At 41.8% G+C, this 25,532-nt stretch overlaps 1 protein-coding gene across 1 annotated transcript; it reads right to left on the bottom strand.

The window, feature by feature from the left end:
• Positions 1 to 584: 584 nt before the first annotated feature.
• On the bottom strand, positions 585 to 23,620 carry LOC307132713 (uncharacterized protein). Its single transcript, XM_079827223.1, has 3 exons — positions 23,582 to 23,620; positions 21,304 to 21,522; positions 585 to 5,474 (listed from the first exon to the last, which is right to left on the bottom strand). Exons 2-3 carry the CDS (start codon positions 21,461 to 21,463, stop codon positions 4,021 to 4,023), a joined length of 1,614 nt encoding a protein of 537 aa, XP_079683349.1. The 5' UTR covers positions 21,464 to 21,522; positions 23,582 to 23,620; the 3' UTR covers positions 585 to 4,020.
• Between the last annotated feature and the right edge of the window lie 1,912 nt (positions 23,621 to 25,532).

The following is a 25,532-nucleotide window of genomic DNA, read 5'->3' as shown; positions in this document are numbered from 1 at the left end:
CGAGCCCCCTGTCCCCGATAATTGAGTTTCGAGTCCATAGGAAGTCAGTTGTCCACAACTAGTAGCACCGGGCAGAATCGAGCCCCCATCTCCCTTGTGATCGATGGTCGATTTCCTGGGGTCTGGAGCTGAATTGTGCTTTGTGAATGTTAATTTGATCGAATCATTTGGAAGATTAATTCATCTATATGTCTGCGGCCATAATTGCTACACTCCCTTGTTGTCTCTTTTGGGATGGCTACCAGTACAACTTGGGATACAGTGTAAGATGGAATATTTACAGAATGATTCCATTCTAATGTTGAAATTCAGACAAGTAATGAGTTTACATTCTCCTACTACAGTCAGTAGGTGTTTTCTTCCTATTCAAATTTGACATTGAAGGGGTGCATACAACATATTTGCCCACCGGCAACTATAGTTGCCACACATTGAAATATGATTTTCAAGAAAGGAAAAAAAAAAAAAAGAATAAAAAAAACCGGGGGAAATAAATGCAGTAAATTGTTCTTATAGGACATCATTAACACGACTATGCTTTAAACCATTCAGAAAAATTTGGGCAAGATTATTTTTTTTAAATAGGCGCTCTCTTTATAAATTCAATTTCAATTCAATTCAAATTTATTTGTATAGCGCTTTTCACAATACACATCGTTTCAAAGCAGCTTTACAGAAAGTGCATTTCATAAATGTACATTGAAAAATGTTAGAAAGAGAATGTTAAAGAAAAATGTTAGAATAAGTTAATCAATCATGTATTATTTTAGGCCATAACAACGCTGGCGTTGAGTCGTCTCTTCACAGGCGTCCAGTCGTCTCATCACAGGCGTCGAGTCGTCTCTTCACAGGCGTCGAGTCGTCTCATCACAGGTGTCGGGGCATCTGAAGTCTCCATGAGAGGCTGATACAAACTGGAGCTGACCAACTAGTTACCTCGGGACTAGTGTCCCGAGATAACAACAGAAAAGCAGATGGGAAATAATTAGCATAGCTGCTGTTCTGAATACTAATGCTTTTGATCCGATTTAACTGTAGTATAAAACGTATTTATAATGTGAATGCTTGGCTAAAGAGATGCGTCTTTAATCTAGTTTTAAACTGGGACAGCGAGTCTGACCCTCGAACAATATCAGGAAGACTATTCCAGAGTTTAGGAGCTAAATGTGAAAATGCCCTCCCTCCTTTAGTGGACTTAGATATCCTAGGAATGACCAGAAGCCTCGAGTTTAGTGATCTTAAAGAGCGCGATGGATTGTAGCGCGATAGAAGATCCGTTAAATACACTGGAGCTAAACCATTTAGGGCTTTATAGGTCAGTAGCAATACTTTGTAATTGATACGGAACTTAATAGGTAACCAGTGTAGAGATGATAGAATTGGTGTTATATGATCATATTTTCTTGACCTAGTAAGAACTCCAGCAGCTGCGTTTTGGACTAACTGTAGCTTGTTTATTGATGATGCAGGACAACCAGCTAATAAAGCATTACAGTAATCTAGTCTCGAGGTCATGAATGCATGAACTAACTTTTCTGCATCACAAATAGATAGCATGTTACGTAGCTTAGCAATGTTTCTAAGGTGGAAAAATGCCGTTCTTGTAACATATGAAATATGATTTTCGAAAGACAAGTTGCGGTCTAATATAACACCCAGGTCTTTTACTGTAGTGGATAAAGTGACAGGACATCCTTCCAAGTTAAAGTTGTATTGTGAGAGGTTTTGTGGGCAGTTTTTTGGACCAATAAGTAATACCTCCGTTTTATCTGAATTTAATAGCAGAAAATTACACGTCATCCAGTGTTCAATATCTTCAACACACGCTGTCAGTTTAGATAATTTAGCGTTTTCATCTGGTCGTGATGAAATATATAATTGAGTGTCATCAGCATAACAGTGGAAGTTAATTCCATGTTTTCTTATAATATTACCAAGTGGCAGCATATATATTGAGAATAGTAGAGGGCCTAGCACGGATCCTTGCGGGACCCCATAGTCTACTGACGTCATCTTTGATTTTTCCCCATTTAGACAGACAAAATGGTAGCGGTCTGATAAATACGATCTAAACCAGTTTAATGCCTGTCCCTGAACACCAGTGTAATTTTGAAGTCGATCTTGTAAGGTGGAAAATAATCAAAGATATTTGAAATGGAACAAAATCATCTGCTTTGCTGTTGGCAGCCATCATCATGATCAGGATATTGAAATTGACTCAACCCCCCCCCTTTAACGCCATCAGAGGGGCCATTTGGAGATAGAACAAAAGAATGGCTGGCTGGCTGGCCAAATGGTTAACACCTTTGATACAATGGGGGAAGTTTTGTCTGATTGGTTATTTTCAAATGTCTCACGGTTTGGTCTGATTGGTCAGTTTTACAAGAGTCAGATTTGAATTTGGTGACTTCAGGGAAGAGGATAAAAGAGAATTTCATCTGTAGCTCGCTCTCTTTTGATTCTCTGCTTTCTCTTGAGAGGGCTCTTTAGCTCTCTCTCTCTCTCTATATATATATATCTCACAGGTAACATTCTAAGCAGAGGCCTACAGAGCATAATTAATGGTTTATGTTTTACATTTATTTGAAACTATTTTAAGTGTAACCATAACTAGTATTTGTGTTTCCTTTTAGAAGAGATTTATGTCTATGATGTAATTGACATTTTACATTTACTTGATTGTTAATAAATTGTTACATTTTGATCCTTTCTGAATTAATCTGTAATTATTAACTATCTCCAATGTGGAACGGTATAATTGCAACAAAGGGTTCAAACGGAACGATCAGATGTATGATTAACTATCAAATATAGATGACCAAACAACCGGTTGGGATTCTCTTCTAAATGCGACAACTTTGATAAATGGAGTCAGATAAAGAATATTATAATCAAATCCATTCTTCCAGCTGAGACACTGAACGCGTGCGGCCTTCACCGCGGTTCGCTACCGATCCTTGGAGCGAATTCATGCGGTCCTACAATCTAATAGTATTTTATGATCTATAGTATCGAACGCAGCACTAAGATCGAGTAGAACTAGTATTGAGATACAGCCTTGGTCAGAAGCTAGAAGTAAATCATTTGTGATTTTAACGAGCGCGGTTTCTGTGCTGTGATGCGGCCTGAATCCTGATTGAAATTTTTCATAAATATCATTTTCTTGCAAGAAAGAGCACAATTGAGCGGACACAACTTTTTCTAGTATTTTAGACATGAATGGAAGATTTGAAATTTGTCTGTAATTTGCTAGGTTATTATTATTATGGTTATTATTATCTAATTGTGGCTTCTTAATGAGAGGTTTTATGACTGCCAACTTGAAAATTCTTGGAACATGACCTAAAGATAAAGACGAGTTAATAATATTGAGAAAATGCCTTTCCACTACAGGTAACAACTCTTTCAGTAGTTTAGTGGGTATTGGATCTAATAAACATGTTGTTGGTTTAGATGCAATGATAAGTTTATTTAGCTCTTCCTGTCCTATAGTTGTAAAGCGGTGTAGTAGTTCTTGAGGGGCGATAATTGCGGTTGAATCATAAGACATCATTAAAGATTGTACATTTACAATTTTGTTTCTGATGCTTTCTAAATAAAATAAATAAACCACTACATTCTCACCTGAAAAAGTCTTAAAACTAAATTGTGACACAATAACAGTAGTATTTTTATGCGGCGTTTCTCATCACGTCACTTTACCACGTGACAGCAGCAAGCAGGCTCCTGGTCCACTCGTGCAAGATGGTCGATTCGCGTGTATCGCACCGCAGGACCTCCAGACCCACGTCAACGCGTCTTTACATTGACTTAACATTGAAATCTTTCGCTGCAGACGCTCTATTTGCATTTGGTGTGAATGCAGCATAAGGTAATTTAATTATTCATTTCCTGTCTGTGAAAATAATTCCACAATGATGACATATGAAACCAGTTCTCTCATACATGAATACTCATGTGGTACTCCAGGGCTTTTTTATAACTAAAATTTTTCCCACAGTCTCCACGTGTGTACGGCTTCTATCCAGTGTGAACTCTCATGTGCCGTTTAAGGCTTTCTTTTCGGGTGAAACTTTTTCCACACTGTTGGCAGGTGAAAGGCTTCTCTCCAGTGTGAATCCTCATGTGGTTTTCAAAATGTTGTTTTAGAGTGAAACTTCTTCCACACTGAGGGCATGTGTAGGGTTGCTCCCCAGAGTGAAGTCTCATGTGTCTGTTAAGGTTTAATTTTTTAGCAAAACTCTTTCCACACTGAGGGCAGGTGTAGGATTTCTCTCCAGAGTGAACTCTCATGTGGACTTGAAAGTTTTCATGTTGATCAAAACTCTTTCCACACTGTTGGCAGGTGAACGGCTTCTCTCCAGTGTGAATTCGCATGTGGCCTTTAAGGTTTCCTTTAAGGTTGAAACTTCTTCCACACTGTTGGCAGGTGTAAGGCTTCTCTCCAGTGTGAATTAGCATGTGCCTGTTAAGGCTTCCATTTTCAGCAAAACTCTTTCCACACTGAGGGCAGGTGTAAGGCTTCTCTCCAGTGTGAATTAGCATGTGCCTGTTAAGGCTTCCATTTTCAGCAAAACTCTTTCCACACTGAGGGCAGGTGTAAGGCTTCTCTCCAGTGTGAATTAGCATGTGCCTGTTAAGGATTCCATTTTCAGCAAAACTCTTTCCACACTGAGGGCAGGTGTAAGGCTTCTCTCCAGTGTGAACTCTCATGTGCCTGTTAAGGTTTTCTTTTCGGTGGAAACTTTTTCCACACTGTTGGCAAGTGAACGGCTTCTCTCCAGTGTAGAGTTTCTCCCCAGAGTGAAATCTCATGTGTCTGTTAAGGTTTACTTTTATAGAAAAACTCTTTCCACACTGTTGGCAGGTGTAAGGCTTCTCTCCAGTGTGAATTCTCATGTGTATTTTAAGGCTTACTCCTGAAGCGAAACTCTTTCCACAGTGTTGGCAGGTGAAAGGCTTCTCTCCAGTGTGAACCCTCATGTGCCTGTTAAGGTTTTCTTTTCGGTGGAAACTTTTTCCACACTGTTGGCAGGTGAACGGCTTCTCTCCAGTGTAGAGTTTCTCCCCAGAGTGAAATCTCATGTGTTTGTTAAGGTTTACTTTTCTAGCAAAACTCTTTCCACACTGTTGGCAGGTGTAAGGCTTCTCTCCAGTGTGAGTTCTCATGTGTATTTTAAGGTTTGCTCCTAGAGCGAAACTCTTTCCACAGTGTTGGCAGGTGTGAGGCTTCTCTCCAGTGTGAATTCTCATGTGTCTGTCAAGGTTTTTTTTTAGAGTGAATTTGTTTCCACACTGTTGGCAGGTGAAATTACTTCTAGTTCCCTTATTTCTAGCCTTTTTTTGTGACAAAGTCTTTTCAGGCTGTGAGCAACTTAAAGGTTTTTCTCCAGTTATTAAATCATGATTCTTAAATTGATCTTTCTCTTCGATTTCATTCAGTACTTCACTCTCCTCTTTCAGCACCGTCAGGTCTAAGGCAAAAAGAGACAAATGCAAATTAACACCAGTTTAATGGTACAAAGCAACAAACAAAACATTTAGACATGTAAAGTATCAAAAACAACATACAACTAGATCCTATTCACATGGACATCACACCAGGGTGTTGGGGTTGGGGGAATAGCACACACGTTGCTAGTGCGGAGGGCCCAGAAGTTTATGGAGGGACATTGATATAGAGTACACACGTTTTCTGAAGCCGATCATGAAATTACTGACATAATCGAACACGTTTGTTTTCTTAGAGTCCTCAATGCCGAAGATTCTCTCTTTCAGTGGTCCTCTCACAGTATGGCCAAAGACCAGCTCTGTTGGGCTGAACTTGAGAGACTCCTGCACAGTTTCATGGATTGAGAATAAAAGCAAAGGAACACCTTCGTCCCACTCAGACCATGTCTCGAGGCAGTATATCCTAATCATTGCTTTTAAGGTCTGATGGAACCTTTCAACTTACCCCTGTCTCTCTGGGTGATAAGCACTGGATATACGATGTGTAATATTGAGCGATTTAAAGACTTGAGCACACAATTAAGATAGAAAATAAGCCCCCTGATCAATCTGGACGTGATCTGTCTCAGTAGAACAAAAATGGTAAAAAACTTTGTTAAAGCTTTAACAACTGCTCGGGATGTGATTTTTTTCAGAGTGGAATTGCTTCCGGGTATCTGGTAGCTGTGCACATAAGTCAATAAAAACCGGTTACCAAATAGTGGCATGGATTAATAATGATGCTGAAACAGAATGGGTTAACATGGAACAGTGCTCTGAACCCTTGTCAACACTAGCCTTTATGACACTGTAACGGATGGGCATGATCAAAATGCTCTAGACACCAAAAAAACCTTCCCCTTTCCCTTTGGTCAAACTTGATCACTGGCTGGCCCAAAGAGTCGCAAACCACCTCTCTTCAAATGCCGTTATGACCTCTGCTCTCCTGAACGACCTTAGCAGAGATGATGCCTGGAAACCTCAAAGGTAGCACAGGAGACCAGACGCCAGCCATTTGGCCAAAAACTAGAGACAAACTTCCAATACACAAGGACATTGACTATTTTTACTCACAATCAATCTGTCCCAACTGTATACACTATTTCTCCTGCATTTTAATGCCTTTTATATTAGCCTAGTTATGATTCTTTAGTTATGTTATTGCAACTTCTAATGCTGATATCCAAAGATGATATATCATTGATTTAATGTCTTCAAATCCCCATCTTGCTTGGTATCAAAAGAAACCTTTAATTTCAGAATTTATGGTGTATAGTATTTTTTGTTTAAATTTTTTACCGCGCTAGCCATGAAGCTTTGTCTTCTGACCGTGTGCCTCTCCGCAATCGCGGCGACAGTATTGTGGTGGAGACTTTGTCTAATGCCACTGGGTATGTTAGACGAGGTTGAAGTATTCATAGGACAGTTAGGGGGCAACGTGGAGGCAGGGTTTGTTACTACCATTTATTATTAATGATTTACACAGTTTGTTTACTATTTACCTCAGCATTCAGTATTGTGCAATATAGCATACAGAAGGTGAGGGACATTTTGGGGGGAAAGAAGTGTTGCATTTTATCATTTAAACATGTGACTTTTCATGAAAATTCTATAATCCAAGATGGCCACCACCATATGACGTCTTAATATGCAAATTAGACGGGAAAATGTAATCCCTACATAAACTTTGGGTCATCTTTAATATTTCTCTAATTTACAGAAAGTCTCTATCTTTTATCACTTTTAAGATATAGCCTTTTGAGATGTCAAAATCGAACGATTTAGGAAAAAGCCTCTGGCGCCTAAAGGGTTAAGAGTTCCCTGATTAGGCACATCTTTGCTCAATCTCTTTTGAGACACCACATTTCCTCCTTCTGGCAACTATCTTCAAGTTAACTTTGTGGGAATCAACATGAAAAACACATCGAATGCTTCAGCGCACTCCTATTGAAAACATCAAGAAACTCTGGACTCTATTGCATCTGGACTTGTTCAGCAACCGAAGTCAATGCACGTACAGTTCGCAACCTTTAGATGCGCTTCATTGTGCCCCTTTAAAGGTGAACCTGATTCTTTGATGTTTCTCGTGGGTTGTGGTAGAAGCAGAGAAATGCTGGAGGATGTGGGAAGATAGGAGACCACACGTATATATTCTGGGATTGTCTGAAAATATCACATTTTGCAGAGGGGTAAAAGGCTGAGATCATGACCATTCTGCATATAGACGTGCCGTCTCCTCCCCTGTTTTTCTTGCTTGAAGGGACAACCCAGGATTGGTGTAGTAAAAACGAGATATTTTGCATGTATTCTAATTAAGTGCATGGAAAACTATAACAAATAATTGGATGAAGCCACATTCTCCAACAATAGCCCAGTGGATAGATAAACTTGAATCTATTTATAAAATGGAATATTTGACTGCCTGGCTCCAACTGAAAGTGGACATCTTCTTACAAAGGTGGACAGTATATATATCTGGATGCATTAAAACTAATTGATCAATACAATTAGAACTGTTAATTACAACCCCAAATCAGAAAAAGTTGGGACAGTATGGAAAACGCAAATAAAAAAAAAAGAAGTGATTTCTAAATTTACTTTGACTTGTATTTCATTGCAGACAATATGAACAAAAAATATTTCATGTTTTGTCTGGTCAACTTCATGTCATTTGTAAATATGCATCCTTTCCTGTCATTCAGACCTGCAACACATTTCAAAAAAAGTTTTTAAAAAAAAAGGGAAAAAAGGGACAGTAAAGCATTTACCACTTTGTAATGTTGCCGTTCCTTTTCACAACACTTAAAAGACATTTAGGGACTGAAGACACCAAGTGAAGAAGTGTTTAAGGTGTAATTTTGTCCCATTCTTCCTGCAAACAAGTCTTAAGGTGGGCAACAGTACGGGGTCTTCGTTGCCACACATTCTCTATTGGAGACAGGTCGGGACTGAGGCAGGCCAGTCAAGTACCCGAACCCTCTTCCTCCGCAGCTAGGACTGCAGAATGTGTGCAGAATGTGGTTTTGCATTGTCTTGTTGAAATATGCATGGACGTCCCTGGAAAAGATGTCTTCTTGAAGGCAGCATATTATGCTCCAAAATCTCTATATACTTTTCAGCATTAATGGTGCCTTCACAGAAGTGCAAGTTACCTTTGCCAAGGGCACTGACACAACCCAATACCATGACAGACCCTGGCTTTTGGACTTGTTGCTGGTAACAGTCTGGATGATCCTTTTCTTCTTTGGTCCGGAGCACGCGGCGTCCATTCCTCCCAAAAAATACCTCAAATACTGATTCATCTGACCGCAGTACACGTTTCCACTGTGTGATGGTCCATCCCAGATGCCTCCGAGCCCAGAGAAGTCGACGGCGCTTCTGGACACTGTTAACATAGGGCTTCCTTTTGGCACAGTACAGTTTTAACTGGCATTTGTGGATGTAACTACGTATTGTGGTACTTGACAAAGGTTTGCCAAAGTAGTCCTGAGCCCATGTGGTGATATGGCTTCTAGATGATGACGATTCTTGATGCAGTGCCGCCTGAGGGATCGGAGATCACGGTTGTTCAGCTTAGGCTTGCGCCCTTGTCCTTTACGCACTGACATTTCTTCAGATTCCTTGAATCTTTTAATTATGTTATGCACTGTTGAATGTGAAATATCCAAATCTCTTCCTATCTTTCTTTGAGGAACATTGTTTTTAAACATTTCAATAATTTTCTCACGTATTTGTTGGCAAACTGGCGATCCTCGGCCCATCTTTGCTCCTAAAGGATTAGACCTTTCTTGGATGCTGCTTTTGTACCAAATCATAATTACAATCACCTGTTGACATCACCTGTTTCAAATCACATCATTATTTAACCATTTTACCTCATTACTAGCCCTAAATTGCACCTGTCCCAACTTTTTTTTAAATGTGTTGCAGGTCTGAATGACAGGAAAGGATGCATATTCACAAATGACATGAAGTTGACCAGACAAAACATTAAATATTTTGTGTTCATATTGTCTGCAATGAAATACAAGTCAAAGAAAATTTAGAAATCCCTTTTTTTTTTTTTTTTTTTTCATACTGTCCCAACGTTTTCTGATTTGGGGTTGTAATTGTTGTTGTATTATTTGATTTTCCACATAATGTGTTTTCTTTATTATCTTGTTACTTATGTACTTTTTCCTCCTTTACTTGAGCCAATGCTGTTGTCAATGAATGGTTAGTTCACTATTTGGGAATTGTTTTGATATATAAAAATAAAAGTAAAGAAAAAAAACACACCAACGCAAATAAAGGACCAACGCAATCCACTATCACATGCTCAAAAGGTTCACCCATGACTGAACGTCTCGGTTACAGATGTAACCCTCGTTCCCTGAGGAGGGAACAGAGACGTAACGTTAGTGACTAACGAATGGGGGTTTCGCTTAGAAGCCTATCATCTTCGAGCTTAGAGAAAACGGCCAATGGCGTGCCAATGCCATGGGGCATGCGGAATTTGCATACGTAACTCCGCCTCACCGCGTGAGTATATAAGGAAGTACGTGGCAATATCGCATTATGTTACCTGCTTGAGGAGCCAAGACTGAACTCCTGCGTTCCAGGTAGCACAGCTGATGTGGCAACGGGACGTTACGTCTCCGTTCCCTCCTCAGGGAACGAGGGTTACATCCGTAACCGAGACGTTCCCTTTCGTTCAGTCACTACGACGTAACGTTAGTGACTAACGAATGGGGGTCCCAATATAATCCCGCCACTCAGCTGTCTTCCAGTGCCCTGCGTAAGTGTGAGTACCCTGTCGTAAGACTAGTACGGACGAAGGACTCCCACTTAACACAGGAATACCAAGGTACACTGGGAAGCATATCCCAGTGAGTGAATGCGAAGATGCCTACCCGTGGGGAGGACTTAAGAGTACACATATGACCCGCTAAGGGCTGCATATGGGAAAACTCTAGGGAACCAGCCGAAGGTGGATTTTTAACCCTAGGGGTGGCGAGGACATGCCAAGGGAAGAAACCCGCTCACTGCGAAGGGTTACGGTGAAATTCACGTGTGGGGGTCGCCGGAGGGGAACCATGCACACGGGGCACCTGGCCGGACACGAGGGTCTGGGCTCGCTAGAGGGCAGACACACAGGTATCGGCGTAAGCAGTGCTGGAGGAACTCAGGGCTCTCGGGGAGCTCACCTGAGGAGATATCGCACGTATCCAGTCCGAGGAGTGGAGTGGCGAGCAAGCGAAGACACCTGAGCCTAGTCCATTACCGGCCCCTCGGGGGGGCGAGTACATAGTCGGACACTGGCTCCACTCGGAGATTGTAGAATCTGGCGAATGTGTTAGGTGTCGCCCAGCCTGCAGCTCTGCAGATGTCTGTTAGCGAGGCACCATGCGCTAGAGCCCAAGAGGAGGCGACACTCAGAGTGGAGTGAGCCCGAACCCCAAGGGGACATGGTCGACCTTGCTGCTGGTAAGCCAAAACAATGGTGTCCACTATCCAGTGAGACAGCCTTTGCTTTGAGAGAGCACTTCCCTTCCGCTCTCCACCATAACAGACAAAGAGCTGGTCTGAGGTCCTGAAACACTGCGTCATGTCTACGTAGGAGCGGAGGGCGCATACTGGACAGAGCAGTGCCAAGGCTGGGTCTGCCTCCTCCAAAGAAAGCGTTTGCAGGTTCACCACCTGGTCTTTGAACGGAGAGGTGGGAACCTTGGGCACATATCCAGGCCGGGGTCTCAGGATCACGTGAGAGTTAGCCGGCCCGAATTCTAGGCACGCTTCGTCAAACGAAAATGCCTGCAGGTCCTCGACCCTCTTAACGGAGGCCAATGCGGTCAGCAGAGCCGTCTTCATAGACAGGAACTTAATATCAACCGACTGCAAAGGCTCAAAGGGAGGCCTCTGCAGAGCACTTAGAACTACTGAGAGGTCCCAAGAGGGTACGAGAGGAGAGCGAGGAGGATTCAGTCTCCTCGCCCCCCTCAGGAACCTGATGACCAGGTCGTGCTGACTTATCTTTTTGTTCTCAATCTACATTGTTAAAAGCGCTATATAAATAAAGTTGACTTCTCCAAGAGAGCAAACAGATCTACCTGCGCGTCCCCGAACTGTTCCCAAATCAGCTGGACCATCAGGGGATGGAGTCTCCATTCTCCCGGGAGAGGCTGAAACCGCGAGAGCTCGTCGGCTGCGTGGATCAGGACTCCCGGAATATGGACAGCACGAAGGGACCTCAGACGCTTCTGATTCCATAGAATGAGATCCCCTGTTGCCTCTGGCTTGGCGTGCTCAGTTGGGGACACTAAATTTTTCAACTAAACATCGAAATACATCTAAATAATAAACTAAATTAACCATTTAAACTAAATTACTGATCAAATTATTGATCTAAAGCCCACACTGTCACTGTATGATACTTGAAATTTTTCCAGAATGGCTCTACAGCTGAATAAAATTATGCTGCATTATTTTCCTGTTTAACACTGTAAAGCTGCTTTGAAACAATCTACATTGTTAAAAGCGCTATATAAATAAAGTTGACTTGACTTGACTTGAGATGGCGGGCGAGTTGAGACATACGGCGGGAGCGTAGACCGCCCTGGTGGTTCATGTACGCTACTACGGCCGTGTTGTCTGACCGGACAAGCACATGTTGACCCTTCAGCAGGGCGAACCGTACTGCCAGCAACTCGAGGCAATTGACATGCAGGAGGCGCTGGGGTCCTGTGCAGGAGGCGCTGGGGTCCTGTCCAGGAGCCCGCGGCTGCTTGTCCATTGCACATGGCACCCCAGCCCGTGGCAGAGGCATCCGTCGATACGACAACATGCCTGGAAACTCGTTCTAAGGGCCACCGGTTCGAGGTTCGACCACGGGGTGAGCGTCTGTAAGCAGGCCCGAGTCACTTGGACCCGGAACGTGCCAGACTGCCATGCCCATCTCGGGACTCGATCGCGAAGCCAGTGCTGAAGCGGTCTCATATGAAGCAATCCGAGCGGCGTCACCGCGGCTGCAAATGCCATATGCCCCAGGAGCCTCTGAAATAGTTTCAGTGGAACCGCACACTTGCTCTCGATTTGACGGAGGCAAGTCAGCAGAGACTGCGCACGCTCGCTCGTAAGCTGCGCGCACATGGCGACCGAGTCGATCTCCATACCGAGAAAAGAGATCCTCTGCACGGGGCAAAGTTTGCTCTTTTCCCAGTTGACCCGAAGGCCCAGACGGGCTAAGTGGTGGAGAACCAGATCTCTGTGTCCGCAAAGGGGCGCAAGGGCTGCCTCGACAATCTTCGTAAAGACGCGAGGGGACAGAGATAGCCCGAATGGGAGGACCGCGTACTGACATGCCCGCCCCTCGAAAGCCAACCGTAGGAACATTCTGCGTCGAGGAAGGAGGAGACATGGAAGTTGGCGTCCTTCAGGTCGATCGCTGCAAACCAATCGACCGGATGAACGCATTTGGAAAGCCGTTTGGCTGTCAACATCCTGAATGGAAACCTGTGTAGGTAACGGTTCAAGATGCGCAGGTCCAGGATTGGTCTTAACCCACCGGTCTTTTGGGTACAATGAAGTAGGGGCTGTAGAACCCGGACTTCATCTCGGCTGGAGGGACAGGCTCGATCGCACCCTTCGCCAGTAGGGTGGCAACCTCCGCTCGTATGACAGGGGCATTGGCCCCGACCATAGTAAAGCGGAAAACAGGGAGGAGCCTGCGCAAACTGAATCGCGTAGCCGCGCCTGATTGTCTTCGCGACCCAGCGGGACAGCCCTGGAATCTGAAGCCAGGCTCCCAGGAACTGCACCAGCGGGGTCATTCGGACTACAGACGTACCCGGAGTGGGGCAGCGATGCAGCGTTACCGACCCGGACAAGGGAGGCTGTTGGGCGTCCCAGTGTGGGGGTGCGGTTAACGGCTGCGTCCTGACCGAGGAGACCAGGGAAGGACGCGCGTTCCACTGGGGTCTGCTCTGCCAGGAGGGTGGCGACAGAGAGGGATGCGAGTGGCGGGACCCGTGGGTGGCGCACACCGTCATCACCGGTCTCTGGGTCCTCAGAGACAGGAACATGAGTTCTTCCCAAGCGCTGCTAGGAAGGATTTTCCCCCGGCCCTCCACCGGGGGAAGGAGAGGCCCTGCTACCATCCTCTGGGAAGAACTGGAACCCATCTCTGAGTTGTCCACCTCCAGCCTGGCATTTAACCAGGCTGGGGAGCGGACTGGGCGACATCCTCAACCACCTCCACGGCGTGGCCCAGGTGAAGGCTGCTGCTGGGGCCGGGCGGGAGGAGGGAGGGCGCCCTCGGCGGGGGAACGCAGCTCTCAGCCACGCCGCCGAAGAGGCCAGCCTGGGATATGGGTGAGTTGAGTAGGCGGGCCCGCTCAACGTCCTCCACATCACCAGGTAAGGCCAGGTGTTCTCCCGGACCACAGCTGTGGACATCGCCTGACCCAGGGAGCGTGTGGCCACCTTCACCGCCCGGGGGCGGGATCAGTTGCGGCACGCAGCTCATTGAAGAGCCCTGGGTCGGCTCCACCCTTGTGCATGTGCAAAGGGGCGGCGGCCTGCCCGTAGCTGCAGTCTTAGAGCTAAACCTTGACTCACTAGGGCCCAGGTCAGGAAGCAGACAAACTGGCTAAACCGACCGTCTGCTAGCTGTCTCACGTTACCGGAGTCAGATAAATCCCAGCACATAGAGACTCTTTCACCTAGATATTATCATATAGAGACTGTGTCTGTTCCCCGAATTAGTAAATACAAAAAAACATCAAAACCATTCAACAGTAAAAATTTAATTGATGTCCAACAAATAAACAAAAGATATAATACAAATGAACAATTGATAAAGCTTGGGTTGCTGAATATTAGATCCCTTTCCCCAAAAGCGCTTATTGTTAATGATATTATTACAGATAATAATCTAGATGTGCTCTGTTTGACAGAAACCTGGCTAAAATCTGACGACTACATTACCTTAAATGAGTCCACCCCCCAAGATTATTGTTATAAACATGAGCCGCATCTGAAAGGTAAAGGGGGAGGGGTTGCTGTAATTTATAATAATATCTTCAGTATTACTCAGAAGTCTAGTTTCAAATATAATTCCTTCGAAGTTTTGGTGCTTTATGTAATGTTATGTAGTGTACATGATAAAACCCGCTCAACATTTGTGTTAGCTACTGTTTACAGGCCACCAGGGCATAATACAGACTTTATCAAAGAATTTGCTGATTTTCTATCAGAGTTAGTACTGGCCGTAGATAAAGTACTAATTGTTGGTGATTTTAATATCCATGTGGACAACGGAAAAGACGTATTGGGATTAGCATTTAAAGACACACTAAACTCTATTGGAGTTAGGCAACACGTGTCAGGAGCCACTCATTGCCATAATCATACTTTAGACCTAATATTGTCACATGGAATAAATGTTGATACCGTTGAAATTCTGCAGCAGAGCGATGACATCTCAGATCATTACTTAGTATCATGTATACTTAATTTAGCTAAGGTTGCAAAGCCGCCCCTCGCTTCAAAAATGGCAGGACAATCACTGCCGCTACTAAAGATTGCTTTTTAAATAATCTCCCTCATCAGTATCATCTGCTCAGCATCCCAGATAGTATAGAAGAACTCGATGTTGCAACAGAAACTATTGACTCTCTCTTTTCCAGTACTTTAGACACAGTTGCTCCTCTGCGCTTAAAGAAGATTAAAGAAAATAGTCCAATGGCATGGTACAACGAGCACACCCGGGCCCTTAAAACAGCAGCCAGAAAAATGGAGTGCAGCTGGAAGAAAACAAAATTAGAGGTATTTCGTAATTCGTGGAAAGAGCCGTAAAAACTGCTAGATCTGCTTATTTCTCAACTCTCTTGGAAGAAAACAAACACAACCCAAGGTATTTATTCGATACAGTGGCTAAATTAACCAAAAATAAAGCTTCAACTTCTGATGATTGTAAACAGCACAGCAGTAATGACTTTATGAACTTCTTCACATGTAAGATTGATAATATTAGGAAAAAAAATTGTAACCATGCAGCTGTCTACTACAGTATCACATCAGACAGAGCATTGTAGTGTCACTGAGGAAAAATTACACTCATTCACTGCTATAGGAGAAGAAGAATTGGCTAAACTCGTTAAATCATCAAAATCGACAACATGTATGCTCGACCCTATACCGACTAGGCTATTAAAAGAGATGCTACCAGAGGTCATAGATCCTCTTCTTAATATCATTCATTCATCTTTGTCATTAGGATATGTACCGAAAACTTTTAAGTTGGCTATTATTAAACCACTTATTAAAAAACCGCAACTTGATCCTACAGATTTAGTCAATTATAGACCAATCTCAAATCTACCCTTTCTGTCAAAAATACTTGAAAAGGCAGTGTCTTCACAATTGTGCTCCTTTTTAGAAAGAAATGGTATCTGTGAGGATTTCCAGTCAGGATTTAGACCGTATCATAGCACTGAGACTGCTCTCATCAGAGTTACAAATGATTTACTCTTATCATCCGATCGTGGCTGTATCTCTCTATTAGTGTTACTCGATCTTAGTGCTGCATTTGATACTATCGACCACAACATTCTTTTGAATAGACTCGAAAATTATGTAGGTATTAGTGGAATTGCATTATCATGGTTTAAATCATACCTATGCGACCGTTATCAGTTTGTAGTAGTAAATGAAGATATGTCACACCGATCGCAAGTTCAGTATGGAGTACCACAAGGCTCAGTGCTAGGACCGCTACTCTTCACTCTGTACATGCTACCACTGGGAGATATCATTAGGAAGCATGGCGTTAGTTTTCATTGTTATGCTGACGATACTCAGCTCTATATTTCTTCACGCCCTGAAGAAACTTACCAATTCACAAGATTAACGGAATGCATAGCTGATATAAAACATTGGATGACCGGTAATTTCCTGCAACTCAATTCAGAAAAAAACAGAATTTTTAATTATTGGACAAAAAAGCTCCACAAGTAGTAACCTAGAATACTCTCTAACACTTGATGGCTGCTCTGTCAAGTCCTCGTCGTCAGTGAGGAACCTGGGTGTGCTCTTTGATACCAATCTTTCGTTTGAAAGCCATGTTTCTAGCATCTCTAAAACTGCTTTCTACCATCTTAAAAATATATCTAAATTACGGCACATGCTCTCAATGCAAAATGCTGAACAGTTAGTTCATGCGTTCATGACCTCAAGGTTAGATTATTGTAATGCTCTACTGGGTGGTTGCCCTGCTCGCTTAATAAATAAACTCCAGCTGGTCCAAAACGCAGCAGCTCGAGTTCTTACTAGAACCAGGAAGTATGACCATATTAGCCCAGTTCTGTCAACACTGCACTGGCTGCCTATTAAACATCGCATACATTTTAAAATCTTACTTATTACTCACAAAGCACTAAATGGTTTAGCTCCCCAATACTTGAGCGAGCTCTTAACATATTATACTCCATCACGTCTACTGCGCTCTCTAAATTCTGGCCAGTTGATAATACTGAGAATATCCAAATCAACTGCAGGCGGTCGATCCTTTTCCTATTTAGCTCCGAAACTCTGGAACAGTCTTCCTAACATTGTTCGGGAAGCAGACACACTCTGCCAGTTTAAATCTAGACTAAAAACACATCTCTTTACTGTGGCATACACATAAAACACTTTTTCAATGAAATGATTGTTAGGCTGCATTAACTAGGTCAGCCGGAACCGGGAACACTTCCCATAACACCTGATGTACTCGTTACATCATCAGAAGAATGGCATCTACGCTAATGATAGTGTCTCTGTTTTATCCCGAGGTTTACTGCAGTCAGCCGGATCCGGGCCGTATCCAGTTCAGATGGTGGACCTGCACCCAGAGAAGACCAACACAGGACCCCGAAGTGTCTGAGACCGTGATTAGACTTCCCCTGAAACTGCCTCATCGACACGGCATCTCAATAAACCCGTCTCTGGCGTGTTGACTCTGATTGTTCAAATATTACAAATAAATAATACTTTAATCGATATGTCATCCTCAATAAACCCGTCTCCAGCGTGTTGCCTCCGATCATTCCAATATTGCACTTTAATAATTATTTAATCAACATCATCCTCAATAAACACGTCTTCAGCATGTTGCCCCCGGTCCCTCGAATATTCTGATCTATTATAACCTCTGAGCTGTAAAGCTGCCAGAATAATAATAATAATAATAATAATAATAATAATACGCTGTTTGTTAATTGGCCAGAGGAGAACTGGCACCCGACTGAGCCTGGTTTCTCCCAAGGTTTATTTTTCTCCATTAGGTCACCTGATGGGGTTTTGGTTTCCTTGCCACTGTTGCCTCTGGCTTGGCGTGCTCAGTTGGGGGACACTAAATTTTACAACTAAACATCGAAATAAATCTAATTAATAAACTAAATTAACCATTTAAACTAAATTACTGATCGAATTATTGATCTTAAGCCCACACTGTCACTGTATGATAATTGAAATGAACTGATGACATCAGCGTTTTTTTTCCAGAATGGCTAAACAGCTGAATAAAATTATGCTGCATTATTTTCCTGTTTAACACTGTAAAGCTGCTTTGAAACAATCTACATTGTTAAAAGCGCTATATAAATAAAGTTGACTTGACTTGACTTGACTGACCACGCCACCGAAGTAGACGAGCCCACAGGCTTTGGGAGGGTGCTTAGGACAGCCACACCACGCCACGTCAAGCCCTCTGTGGACACCGTAGTGCGCAACAGAGAGTTCAACAGTGGGGGGGAGGGGGCCCCAGTGTACCCTAGGCCGCGGCCCCATCAAGGGCAGAGAAGGCGGAGGGAACGGGGGGACTTCCGGGACCGCGTGATCTCCTCATGCACCTCGGGAGCGAAAGGCATTGGGGGCGGGGCCCAACAGCTGTCGGGTGCCGCCCCCAAAAACCAATCGCGCAACCACGAGCGCTCGTGACAGGGCAGAGTTCCACACCAGTGCGAGACTCGCGGCTGCCCGAGATAACATGGCTGTCAACTTTAGGTCGGATCAGGCAGTGCTGACACCACCTAATCGTCATCCCCAGAGGACTCCAGCCCACCTTGGGATGCGGCGATCGACATCTCACTGCTATCCGGAGCGTGAACTGAACGAAGGGGGCGTCAGAGATGGGCCGCTGTTTCAGTCCAACACTCTCGGGAAGCGATGTGCGAGAGGGGGGTGTGGCCCGAGGAATGATCGTCGGGGTTCTTAATACCACAGCACCGCCGTCAGGTCACCCTGGCCACCAGCCAAAGCACCATCTCACTCAGAGACGGTAGATTGGGGTGTGGCAGAGGGGACTCTCCCTCCTCACGGAGATCATTGAGTCTCGACCGCGACATTGCGATGGTCACGTTCCCGCAGTGGGAACATGACACATCCACAAACACTGCCCGAACGTGCTGAAGCCCAAACACGTTGAGCAGTGAATGTGCCCATAGACAGCAGCGGAGATCGATCGCACCCGGAAGTGCACGGGCGAGCCGTCTTGAAAAAGACGGGCCACGCGCAAGCTCTTTTTGTGAGAGGAAAGCCTCGCAGTCGATGCCGAAGCGCCCAGGGAAACACACACCAGCTGTCAAACGGACCACTGCGCAGATCAGCAGGCAGGAAGTATGCGATCACTGGAACGCGCCGTCACACCAACACCGACTGGAAAGCTGCTCGTCTCGAAGAAGCTGACAGAGTCTCAGAAGGCTGTAGGAGTGAAGAGGTAGGTACTCTTGGCTCCGAAAGCAGAAACATAATGCGATATTGCCACGTACTTCCTTATATACTCACGCGGTGAGGCGGAGTTACGTATGCAAATTCCGCATGCCCCATGGCATTGGCACGCCATTGTGCGTTTTCTCTAAGCTCGAAGATGATAGGCTTCTAAGCGAAACCCCCATTCGTTAGTCACTAACGTTACGTCGTAGTGACTGAACGAAAGGGAACTGGGATTAAAGTGGCTGGTGGAATCACCTGGTTTGGTTTCCCATCATACTGGCAATCATGACAAGTCATGCAATACTGTACCACATCACACTTCAAACCATACCAAACAAATGCTGTAAAACATGGTTGTACGTTCTCGTCTCCCCCTAAATTTCCTGACAGCAAATGATCATGCGCCAATGAAAAATGTAAGGAAGCACAACCTGAAACATTCCACTCATCCTCAATAGTATTATTTTCATGCCACTTCCGCATCAGCAGTCCATCTTTCACCAAAAATGAGACATCAAGTGCAGGTTTGTCAAGTGAAACGTCATTCTTTTGAGCTTCAACAAGCTTTTCACAAGTTACCGTCAAAGTCAAAGGGTCAGTCACTACAACCTCATTCCCCTGATCACTGACATGAGACTTGTCTTCAGGCCTTTCCTCTGCCTCCTGATCTGCATAAGTCAAATAAAGATGCATTACTATCTTTCTTTCCTTGAGCATGAGATCACGCAAACAGTAAACACATTTGGATATTTCTGATACAATTCAGCCTGTTTTCATGGCTGCGATGTGACATTTATCTGCTAATGTATTTCCTTTGTAAACAAAGCTCTGTGCACATCTGTGGGATGTGCTGAACAAATAAAAGGTCCGATCCATGGAGGCCCCACCTCACAATTTACAGGACTTAAAGCAGGGCTCGACATTAACGCTTGTCCGGGACAAGTGGATTTTTTTGAAGAAGCAAGTGAAAGAGTCTTACTTGTCCGACGGACAAGTAGCCTGATAAAACGGCCTTAACTAAAAATAACTAGGGAATAACCAAAATGCAAGAATGATTCTGCATTCATTAGTGTACTGTAAGTGACGATCGATAGTGGATAATAATATGTATTGAACTGACGGTAACTATAACGTTGCACTGTTGACGCTCGGGCAGCCTCTCGAGGAGAAATCAAAACAAATGTGCACCGCTCACACAGAGAAACTCACTTAACACACAACCTTAAAAATGTAGAAATGTATTTATATTTATAACATATGATAGTTGCAACGTCACATTACCAAGAGTGCTGTTTTCCTGAATAACATCACGCCTGAAAATGACACTGATTTCATATGACTAAGTCACTTACATTTTAGATGCAATATTGAGTGTTTTTGTTCCATTTCAGCAGCGAAAATAGTTCCAAACAAGATCACAGCAAAAAGCGTGTCACCACAACAGTGTGTTAGTGAATGATTCAGCGTTTTGAATGAATCGGTTGAATAAAAGATTCAATAAACTATTCGTAAACGACTGCCTCATTCCTGAACGAATCGACTCAATGACTCGCTCATTCAGACGTTCACCTGCCGCCACCTACTGGCGTTTTAGTCCCATGCTGAAACCTTCTTTCCAACTCTTCTTGTTTTAAACAATCTCATAACATTATTTAATGCAGTTGTAATTTTTCAATGCAAAATTATTTAATTTGATTGGTAACAGCCCTATAGTGTCTTATTCTAATTTAATTTATAGATCAAATTTAAGAAGATAAAATGAAAGCTGAAGCATAGCCTATATTTAATAAGATTAGGGAAAAAATGCCCTTTATAAAAGGTAAAAATATCACATGTAAATATGTCAAATCTGATTGAACACTGGTGAGAATATTGCTTCAGAATAAATGATATTTACAACACAAAAACAAGCACGTGAACAAGCTTAATGTCGAGCCCTGCTTAAAGGATCTGCTGCTAACATCTTGGTGCCAGATACCACAGCACACCTTCAGGGGTCTAGAGGAGTCCATGCCTCGATGACAGCAAAATGGGGACCAACAAAATATTAGGCCATAATTCAGCTTTGAGAATGAAACCAACCTGTGTGTTCCTCAGTTTCTTCATGTTTCAAACTGAATGTTTCTTCAATCTTCAGGTCTTCTCTCTCCTCTTTCTCTATTTGTTCCTCAGTTTCTTCATGTTTCAAACTGAATACTTCTTCAATCTTCAGGTCTTCACTCTCCTCTTTAATAAACTCCATCTTTATAATAGTGTCATGTGGATCTCAGTCGCTTCTCCAGGAGTTTTTCTGTGTTTTTCCTGTTTAAGAATAATTAACAGAAAGAAAAATAAATCCCAAATCTCTCCTAGTTCAGTAGTTCAACTGGCAAGAGAGTGAGTGTTTTTTTTAATATATATATATTTTAATTTCAACAGCAGAATTTACAGAATTTCTTGACACATTTTGTATAACGATTTAAATAAAAATAAACAAAAAAGTTGAACTTAAAAGTAAAGGGCATCGCAATCATGTTAAATTAATTCACACTTTTTTGAAAATGAGCAAAAAAATGAGCAAAATTTGGTTTTAAATTACTCCATTTAGTTTGATGAATATGACATTTTCCTAAAAACAAAAACAAATCAATAATATATATATATATGTTTCTTTTGGAAAGTCATTCATTTGAATGAAGTAAATTGTATAAATAATAAAAAAGTATAAATTGAGACATCTCATATCTAATGTGTTTCTCAGGATATATTCTGTCAATAATGTTAAATAACACTTCTTTGGTTTTATTTGTTATACAATATCCACTAATCTCCCCCTCAAATGAGGGAAACATATGAACCCAAACTAATTTAGATGGAGGAGAAGAGATCTAATCGATTGATTACTGCATTTATTATCAATTAAATCAAGTTGATCTAAAAAATAAATGTTTGAAGAGTTAATTATTAAAAAAGATTGCTCTGTTTTCCCTAACCATTTATTTAAGCAACTTGGTAGTATAATTTTTTTTCTTAAATGCAGTTTTGATATTAACAAAACACCTCTTCAATTATCTTCAATTATCTCATTTTCACAAGAAAGTCTTTTTGACGCAGTGTTTGGTTCTTAAACAACTTCTCTCACTCCTTTTTAATTTGGAATAATACACATATCACACACCAAAACAAAATATTTTTTATTATGAATTAGTTGCTGTTGTTATTATTAATTTGCTAGAAGTAAACCATCTATAGAAAATAATTCCCTGGTCTCAGGCGAATTCAGCATCTGAAACCGCTGCCTCTGGGACTAATGCTGCCTTCACGTGCTATCGGAATTATCGTAAATACGAGTTTCCTAGGTAAAAATTGCACATGAACGCCCTCTGAAGTCGTGTTTACCACTGGGAAGTTCGGAAATAATTTTGATACCCCAATTCCCGAGATGGGCGTGTCATAAGCTTTAAACATGGTGGCGGGGAGAACTGGACTGCTGTGGCAGGTCCAAAACAGCTTGGTCGTCTTGTCTTGACATTAACGTAGTACATATTTACATGTGAGTAATCATATGAAGTGTATTGTATGTTTGGTACACAGCGAAAATAGCCTGCATTTGACTGAAATTACAGAATCAGCAGAAAGCGGACTATGTGGAATGTTTATGGTTGTCGGTGCATGGAGACTACAAATGATGATGGTTTTAATAAGACTTTCCCAATAAATAGGCAAGAATAACCTGGTGTCCACCATGATTCCTGTTCACTCCGACAACAAAGCACTTGAATGCAACAAGCTCGTAATCACGACTTCTAAAGTGGGAATTAGGACATTTCCGATAGCACGTGAAGGCAGCATAATTCACAAGCTTTGAGTACGGCTAGCTTACACTGCACTTATACAGACAGGGGATGAAGTATTATTATTAATGTTATTATTCTTAATATTAGTTGGACTGTTGTTGAATTCCGATGCTCATCTTTTGAGTATTACTGAACTATGCCTTACATTTAAGTGTCTGTTAAATAATATATTATTGAATTCTATCATGAATTAATTCAATTAATCATGAATTCTATTATACAATTACATCTCTATTCATTCAGAGTGATGGACCAAAAACACTCAAAACTAACACAACAAATTAACAAAACAAAGCAAATTATACAGACCCTTATATTAGGCAGTTCAGCTATTTAATGATTTGTTGTGAATCAATCGGTTCAAAAGAGCGAAATGAGCCACTCCTTCTGTTACTCATGAGTTTATTCTGTTACTTTACTCACACAACGCTGATAAATGTTAGATAAAGCAATGCAAAGTTACATTTAATAATACATCATTCATTATGTGTCACTTTAAACGCTTAAACGCCTAAAACACAAACCTCTCTTCAGCAGAACCACAGCAGATGCAGGAGTGCGGCGCGGCCTTATGACGTCACACCACAACACCAAAATAAAAGTCCTGTTCACTGCTGAGTCTAAAATCAGTGAATAGACATTTACTTAGAAAAAATCTATTTAAAAATTCAGAGTTTAATGTATTGGTGAAATGCATTTAATATCACAATTGTAAATTAATAATACGGTTTACATTGAGAGTTAATCCCAGCAACATTTACATTGTGGCAACATATGTGGCACGTAGTGTTAATTTTGTCACCTATTTTTAATTTAGTCTTAGTCTTGTGCCAAATGTCGTTGTTAGTTTTAGTCAGATTTAGTCATTCACATATCTTTTTTGTTAATCAAGTTTTAGTCGACTTATAAAATATATATATATAACCTGTATAATGTATGTGCCACAACACCATAGCTAACTGGTTGATTTACAGCCTAGATGCCTAAAATCAGCATTAGCTTATGAGACGATGGGCACAAATATTGATTTCGATCTTGATTCAGTATGAATTCATATGTATATAGCCTACTCTACATATAAGGGAAAATAAGTTTGCCTTTTAGCACTACTTTAAACTTTTTTGGGGTTAAATTATATTTGCTTGCATTCTTTACTATTCACTATTATTAACATTTTAAAATTTCACAAATAAGTAAGCAGTTATGATCTGCAATACTTTTTGAGCAACTAGACTAGATACATGTATATTGATTAAAGAGCCATAAAGGCACCTATAGTGGGTAATGGCATTACAAAAAAAAAAAAAAAAAACAGTCACAAAATGACTCTAATTTGCCTCTTTGCATTGGAATTCTCTATTTTAACCTTAATTACTACACTAATTGTAATATAAATAATAAAAATAGAAAAAATATGTTTTAAGTGGTCATTAATGGACAATAATTATTGCACAAATAGTATTTCGTACCAAAAGATCTCCTCAAAATATTCAATAAATATTATTGAACTAAAATATAGGCTATTTATTATAAAAATAGTTAATGTGTATGGTCACATTTGACCACCAATGAGTATAAGTGTGACTAATTAGTAAGGAATACCTGAGCGCGAAATACAAGAAAACCATTAACATTAATGTAAACAATGTTGCATCTCCACCACTCTCCATATAAAAATGATACTGTAAATGTGGTTGACATAATAATCAATGCACCCTGTTATAAATGGTTCCACCCTGTTAGGCGGGTCCTTTTTAAATAATAATTTGACAGCAACGTTAAATGTTTTGCATACTTATGTCTTATTTTGAGAGGTGAGGAGCATTAACAGCATATACAGTATATGTTTTTGAACAAATTATTTTAATTATTTACCATCCTGTTGGCAAAAATGAGTACAAAAAGTACCTGTTCTTAATAATCAAGACATTCTATTCATCAATAATAGTTGTGTTATTGTTTCAAGAATAAAAAACAATACCATGATGGCATAAGGGACATATACTATCCAAGAAAAGCTCATTATTGTTTAACATTTACATTATTAATATTTTGTGATAACTGTGTATATGTCCCTAACAGGGTGGAACACCTTCACTGCCAGTGTCTGAACAATGAATCTACCCATAATTATTTTTTTAAGTCCCTGAGCTTGACCAATATGTATTCCTGATAGTTTAACGTGTCACTATTTTGGTAGAATGCTAAAAACATGAAAATCAAAAACATGTACTTTTTTCCCCCAACATTTATGAAGCCAAAATGTTACAGCATACCAGGAACGTCTCGGTTACGTATGTAACCCTCGTTCCCTGAAGGAGGGAACGGAGACGCCACGTCGGACTACCGATGAATAGGAATCTCGCTCGCGAGAGCCAATCTACTTCGAGTGTAACTAAACGAGCCAATGCACATTGGCATGCAATGATTGCACCAGGTGCTCATGCCACGCCGTGCGGGTATAAATGAGACACA

Source organism: Gobio gobio, assembly GCF_949357685.1.
Source record: "Gobio gobio genome assembly, chromosome: 10".
In the NCBI taxonomy this organism is placed as follows: domain Eukaryota; kingdom Metazoa; phylum Chordata; class Actinopteri; order Cypriniformes; family Gobionidae; genus Gobio; species Gobio gobio.
The sequence above is the reverse complement of the archived record's forward strand: the minus strand, read 5'-3'. Positions and strand labels throughout refer to the sequence as shown.

What these genes read in the sequence shown, in the direction of transcription:
- LOC307132713 (XM_079827223.1), bottom strand. Translation starts at nt 21,463, where the DNA reads ATGGAGTTTATTAAAGAGGAGAGTGAAGACCTGAAGATTGAAGAAGTA. An exon ending in AGAAACTGAGGAACACACAG is followed by an intron (nt 5,475 to 21,303) that starts GTTGGTTTCATT and finishes TTTTTGCCTTAG; the next exon opens with ACCTGACGGTGCTGAAAGAG.